General features: G+C 44.7%; 1 protein-coding gene across 1 annotated transcript in view; it reads left to right on the forward strand.

The window, feature by feature from the left end:
• The window catches only part of TIAM1 (TIAM Rac1 associated GEF 1), a 383,928-nt gene extending 378,279 nt beyond the window's left edge, over positions 1 to 5,649 (forward strand). The window contains exon 28 of the mRNA XM_080799863.1: positions 3,120 to 5,649. Within this exon, the coding sequence (XP_080655989.1) occupies positions 3,120 to 3,589 (470 nt within the window). The 3' untranslated portion in view covers positions 3,590 to 5,649. The remainder of the gene's footprint in view (positions 1 to 3,119) is intronic.
• The last annotated feature ends 351 nt before the right edge of the window (positions 5,650 to 6,000 follow it).

Genomic DNA, 6,000 nt, shown 5'->3' on the forward strand with positions numbered 1-6,000 from the left:
AGTCTGGAAACACGGCATTGCCTGTTCTCAGGAACGATTCCATGTGTGGTAGACCAGATGACACATCAGATTTTTACCCTTGCCTTAGGCCAGCAACCCGATTTTTAGCTTCATTGTTAGTCTGGGGAAGGCTTGAGCTGCTATTCGTAAAGAGGAATGTAGAGTTTAAATGGTCCCAGAGTATATAGTCTCTTAGGATGGAACTGTCATGGTGGAGCAGGAAGGAAGGAAGACCTATACTACCATCTAGAAACAGCAGTAAAATATATCTAGGAAGAAAGATGTTTTCATAACCTAGATGTATTAATGACACCAAGATATTAACACTTTGATCACTCCTTTCTTAAGAGGCATCCCCCATTTTTCAGGGATGCCAATAAAAGAGGCTTCCTTTGCAATTGCCAAGAAGATTCTGACCTTTCTGCCTATCCTCAGTTGTGTCGAAGGGTCATGGATAGAACTGCGAATGGTTGGAGGTTTTTGTAGACATAGCCTGTATAGCTTGACAAGGGATATTATGTTCTTTAAGCACTTAAACTGAACTCATGTTGGGGCTTAGTTATCTTGAACCTATTCTCCAATCAGATGATAAATGTTTACTGAAAACCGAGTACAGTGAACACCCAGTGTTCTGTTGGGTTCTCCAAGGTACCTGAAGTCTCGCATACCTCTGTATCCACAGTTTCTCTTGGAGGCCTCATGTTAAGAAGGCTTCGCGGATCCCTTTATAAGCTCAAAACAGAGCATTTCTCCTTAGAATTGTCCCACCTAATCCTTTTACCTGCCCGGGGATGCTTAAATTAGGATTGAGAATACATGTCCCAACCTTAGGAAACCCGCCTGTCACTGGCCAGGTTTCAGTTGTTACTCAAGGGACTTAAATTCAGAGCTGCATTTGCTTTGAAACTAAAGCCATTTTAGTCTGTAGGACCCTCAGAAGTTTTCCTGCTGACACCCCTTTGGAAAGAAAACAAACCCAAACCATACCTTAACTCCGTCATGAAAACCAAGAGAAACCCCCCACGTCAGCCTGTTGGCTTTGGCTGATTGGAAGATTTTCCGTGTGATGGCTCATTTTTGGCTGAAGAAAGTCTCTGCTATTCTGCTTCTGAAACTCCTCATTATCAGCAGGCTTTTCATGTTAAAGATGGTGTCTGAGTGGGTCAGCTAGCACTCGCTTGTCAGTTTTAACAGTGCACTGGAGATACTCAGATCAGAGATGGTCTCCCTGAACCCCAGAAGGCTGGCCGGGTTATTAAGTATCCTTTTAATAAGGGATCAATACTCAGGCTTCATTATGCGTTGTTACGAATACCCATGAAAAGCCCAATATCCTGCCTCAGTACTCAGTCCTGAAGTACTGCATGTTTGCCGGTCACCCAATTAAAAATTTTTTGGTTCCAACATTTTCTTATGAAAAATTCCAGATATACCAGCTGAGAGAATCAAACACATAGAGAACCCACCGTCTATTCTACAGTGAATATTTTTCTGTATGTTCCTTATGTATCTATCCATCTGTCATCCATCAGCTCATGTTTTTGACACATTTCAAAAATACAGACATCAACTCATTTTACCCCTAAACACTTCAGCATGGGGATCACGGGCGGATGTTTCCAAGGGCCCAGTTTTGCATTGAGATAGTTCTAATACAGTGATGGGAGAGAGCCAGTCTCCACTCTGGGGGTTTTGGGATAGAACTGACCGGAACATCTGCTTCTTCCCAGTAGAGTAGACACAGTGGTTCGTTTTGTTTTTTTTCCTTTGTTCCATTTTTTCTGGAGACCTTTTTTCAGTTCCCTTCCTTGATCAAGAGGGATGTCCATTTGTTCCGTATTTTAAGATGGCAGAGCACCCCGGAACCATGATGGCACCTCAGGGGTCTGAGGCAGAGGATGGCTGGAATGGGAGCCCACGCACGGACCCGGGACCTGCTGGGTTTGATAGTCCCTGGGGATACTCCTGTCACTTGCAGCAGCGCTGAAGCAGTTTAATGGTTGTCAGGGCTTAGGTTTCAGGAATGCTCCTCCTACTTGGTGTCTAGGCTCTCCCCCTCCATTGGAAACCCCACATTGCATTTTACCTTCTCGGCTGCCTTCTCGCACAGCCGCCATTTGACTAGTGAGGGAGAAGCAGCAGCCTTTCCCCATGCGTGTGCGCGCACACGTGTGTGTGTGTGTGTGTGTGTGTGTGTGTGTGTGTGTGGTGGGAATGTTCATTTGTCTGACTGGGTGGTGTCCTGTGTGTTTGGAATAACTCTGGCTTCCTGGAAGGCAGGAGGGTGAAGGAATGAATTCAGAGATTTTTTTCTTAATTTGTAGTCACTTCATGCAGTGCTCTGAGGCTCGATGGCATATGTGTCCTCTGTTATGTATTTCTCAGGCCATCCAGGCACCGATATTTTAATTGCTTTGTAGGAGAGAAATCGGTGAGACACAGAATGCAGTCCAGGGGAACTAGAGCTCCCATTTGCAAAGCTTCACCGTGAACGTGGGGCTTTGGCAGAGAGAGGGCAGGGCGGTCGCTGGAGACTAGCTGTCGTGCCCGTAGCTAACTTCCCGTCCTCCAGAAATGGTACATTTGGTTTTCCAGAAAGCAGTATAGCTTCTGCCCCCTTGACACATCATGGTGTTGTCTACAAAGACAGCAGAACTCTAGAAGCATTGTCCACCCTTACCAAAGACCCATCCCAGCGAAGTGGCCCTGGGACGGCCCCTGGGGGGTCCTCAGCACCATGCCGTGGGACATCGTCAGGGTTGAGGGCACTAACCAATCCCAAGGTCGGTGGTCTCCTTGGGGGCAGCACAGGATAGAGAAATGGATTGTTGCAGAGGGAGGTGAAGACACTTTTCCCCGTAACCAACACCCCTTTCCGTGTCCCCCTGTCCCCCACTCTGCCCTTTGGCCAGTTGCCGTGCCGTCCTCCAAGTCCAGACATGCATGTGAAGTAAAGACTCTAAGACAGACTGATGAAATCTGGACTTGAAGCCCTGAACGACATCGAGGCACTAAATGAATCCCATGTAGTTGTTCCTTTGTTTTCTTTGCTGTCTGCATTTTCATCGCAGGTAAAGCATGTGGGGGTTTTATTTTTATATTTTTGTGTGTGTGTGCAGTGTCTGCCCCAAGCAAGTCTCTTGGGAGAAGGAGGCGGCGACTGGCTCGAAACAGGTTTACCATTGACTCTGACGCCATCTCGGCCAGCAGCCCGGAGAAAGAGTCCCAGCAGCCCCCCGGTGGTGGGGACACTGACCGGTGGGTCGAGGAACAGTTTGATCTTGCTCAGTACGAGGAGCAGGATGACATCAAGGAGACAGACATCCTCAGTGACGATGACGAGTTCTGCGAGTCCGTGAAGGGCGCCGCAGTGGACACAGACCTCCGGGAGCAGCTTCAGGCTGCCTCCATCAGTCAGCGGGAGAGAGGCCGGAGAGCCCTGGATAGTCACGCGTCCCGCATGACGCAGCTCAAGAAGCAAGCCGCCCTCTCGGGCATCAATGGAGGCCTGGAGAGCCCGGGCGAGGAAGTCATTTGGGTTAGGCGCGAAGACTTTGCCCCATCCAGGAAGCTGAACACTGAGATCTGACTGTCCCTTTCCCCCTAGAGAGCGTGTGTAGATACCGCCCCCGCCCCCCGCCCTGCCTCCACTCTGCCCCCCATCCTGTCCCCGCGAGGAGGAGAATGTTCCCTTAGGTCGCGCTCTTGCACACTGGCCTTGGCGGCTGACTCTCGTTCCGAAGCCACGTAGCCACCCAACGTCGTCGTGTCTAGCGACATCGGAAAGAATTGCTCAGAATCCCAAATACGCTTGAGTCCTATCTTCTGTATATTACTAAGGGCTTTAATTTATTCTCAACTAATCAGGGCCAGAAGAATTTAAAAATTCAAAAAAAAAAAAAAAAAGATTCTACAGCACTGGAAAGCGAATGACCCCCCCCAGGAGTTTAAAGTATGTACACAGATTAGTCGAAGAGATAGCACACAAAACTAAAATAAATAAAAATTTTTAAAAACTAATAATAATAAAAGTCACTCTATCTGAAATCAGACCAGGAGCCATCTCTTAGTTGGGGAAACCACCTTCAAACACAAAAACGCCACAGAGCAACTGTACAGCTTCACAGTGTTCTTACTCCTTTCCCTCTTCAATGTCTGAGAATATCTGTGTATTTTGAGAATGTGTGAGGAGACGGTGGAGATGTATGTTTCGATGAGCTGTTGTTTTTTTTCTTTCTTCATCTTTCTTTTTTCTCTCTTCTGTTTTGATCTGTGGCTGGTCTTACGCGATGTCTGTGTTGGAAGTTCTAGTTTTGCCTACAGTTGTAAAGATGCCAAACTCTTTGAGAAGAGATCCAAATTTATCACTTGAAAAAAAAAAACACTATTTTTTGTATTTTACCTGAGATGCAGAGGCACAAACAGACGAGGATTTTACAGTGTTAGTGTAACTGAGTTTAAAAAAAAAAAAATGAGGATTTTACCTTTTACAGAGAGAGTGAGGCATGGTGATTTATATTTATATACGAAAGGCCAACGAGATGCTTAGGAGAAATTTTTTTTCCAAGAAGAAGATTTCTTTTTGTTCTTTTGTTTGGTTTGGTTTGGTTTTTTAATGTTTGAATCTCTATCTGAGATGGGAGCTTGGCTGGATTAAACATGACACCCGGATGGGCGTGTGTGTGTCTGTTGCACATGGCGGGGGAGGGGAGACTCCTTCTCAAGGGGTTGCCATGGTGATCATTGGTTTTCCCATCAAAGTTGCATCTTCATCCATAGATTACCTATCCCTTCCCTGACAGTCCATACCAAACCTCTTAACAAAACAGCCTCTTCAAAACCATCCCTTGTGTTTCATACTTTCTACGTGCCAACAAAACAGGGTAAACATGCTAAAAATCTCACATTCTAAACAGATTTCCAAATAGGAAGAACAAAAACAAGTTAAAGCACTTTCGATTTTTTTTTTTGAACGGTTTATAGCTTTTTTTTTCTTCCCATTTCACAATGTCCACTTCCTAAGAAGGGTTTAAATAATATGAAAACTTTCTTTTTGGGGAAAATATCTATTTGGTGTTTGACACATCAGTAGGTACTTTAAAGACCTGAATTTTATAGTAGCTTTAGGAATTATATTTTATAAAAATCAGTTATGACTTTATATTTCCAGATAATAGAGAGTTCAGAACATCATGCTTCTATGCCCCTGCTTGCTTTACCTGCTCTCCCACCTGATATCCCTCCCCTTTTTGGGTTTCCAGGGCTTTGAGCTTGATCTTTTGAAAGTTTTATTCTATTAAATTTTTGCTATATCTTCTGATTTTCTTAAAAAGCTTTAGAATGATTTCTATACCCTTTGTACCACTGCATTGTTCCATACCTCCAGTTCGATGGTGTCCGGATGGAAAACTGAAGCGAAGACTTCTGATAAGTCACACTTACTAATCCCAGTGCAACACTTCCGTCTGAAAAATGCTGGAAAGTCTGGTGCTTGGAGAGGGTGCCATTGTCTCTTGTACATAAGGTCACGACGTGTCTATGTCAAAAGTTCTTATATATTTCTTTTATAAGCTGAAAGAAGGTCTATTTTTATGTTTTTAGGTCTACGAATGGAACGTTGTAAATGCCTGTCAAACAATAAAAATACTGAAAAGTATCTGGACAGTCCTGTGCCTTTTTGGACGGGAGGATGGATATGGACAGTTGGCGGGAAGGAGTTCTGTGAGAGGAAATTCTCGGGAATGACTGTTTTTGTTTTTGTTTTTGTTTTTTTTCCTTTCTCTAGATAATCATGAGCATCAAGGAAAAGCTGACTTGGTAGAGCTTAAAGATTTTTTGATTTTTTTTCCCCAAATTGAGGTATAATTGACCTGTACTGTTATGTTAGTTTCAGGGGGACGACATAATGATTCGCTGTTTGTATGTAGTGCACAAGGGCCCCCACAGGCGTCCTCTGAACGTCTGTCCCCACACAGAGCTCTAAAGTTTTTTTTCTTGTGA

Source organism: Martes martes, assembly GCF_963455335.1.
Source record: "Martes martes genome assembly, chromosome: 1".
NCBI classification, from domain to species: domain Eukaryota; kingdom Metazoa; phylum Chordata; class Mammalia; order Carnivora; family Mustelidae; genus Martes; species Martes martes.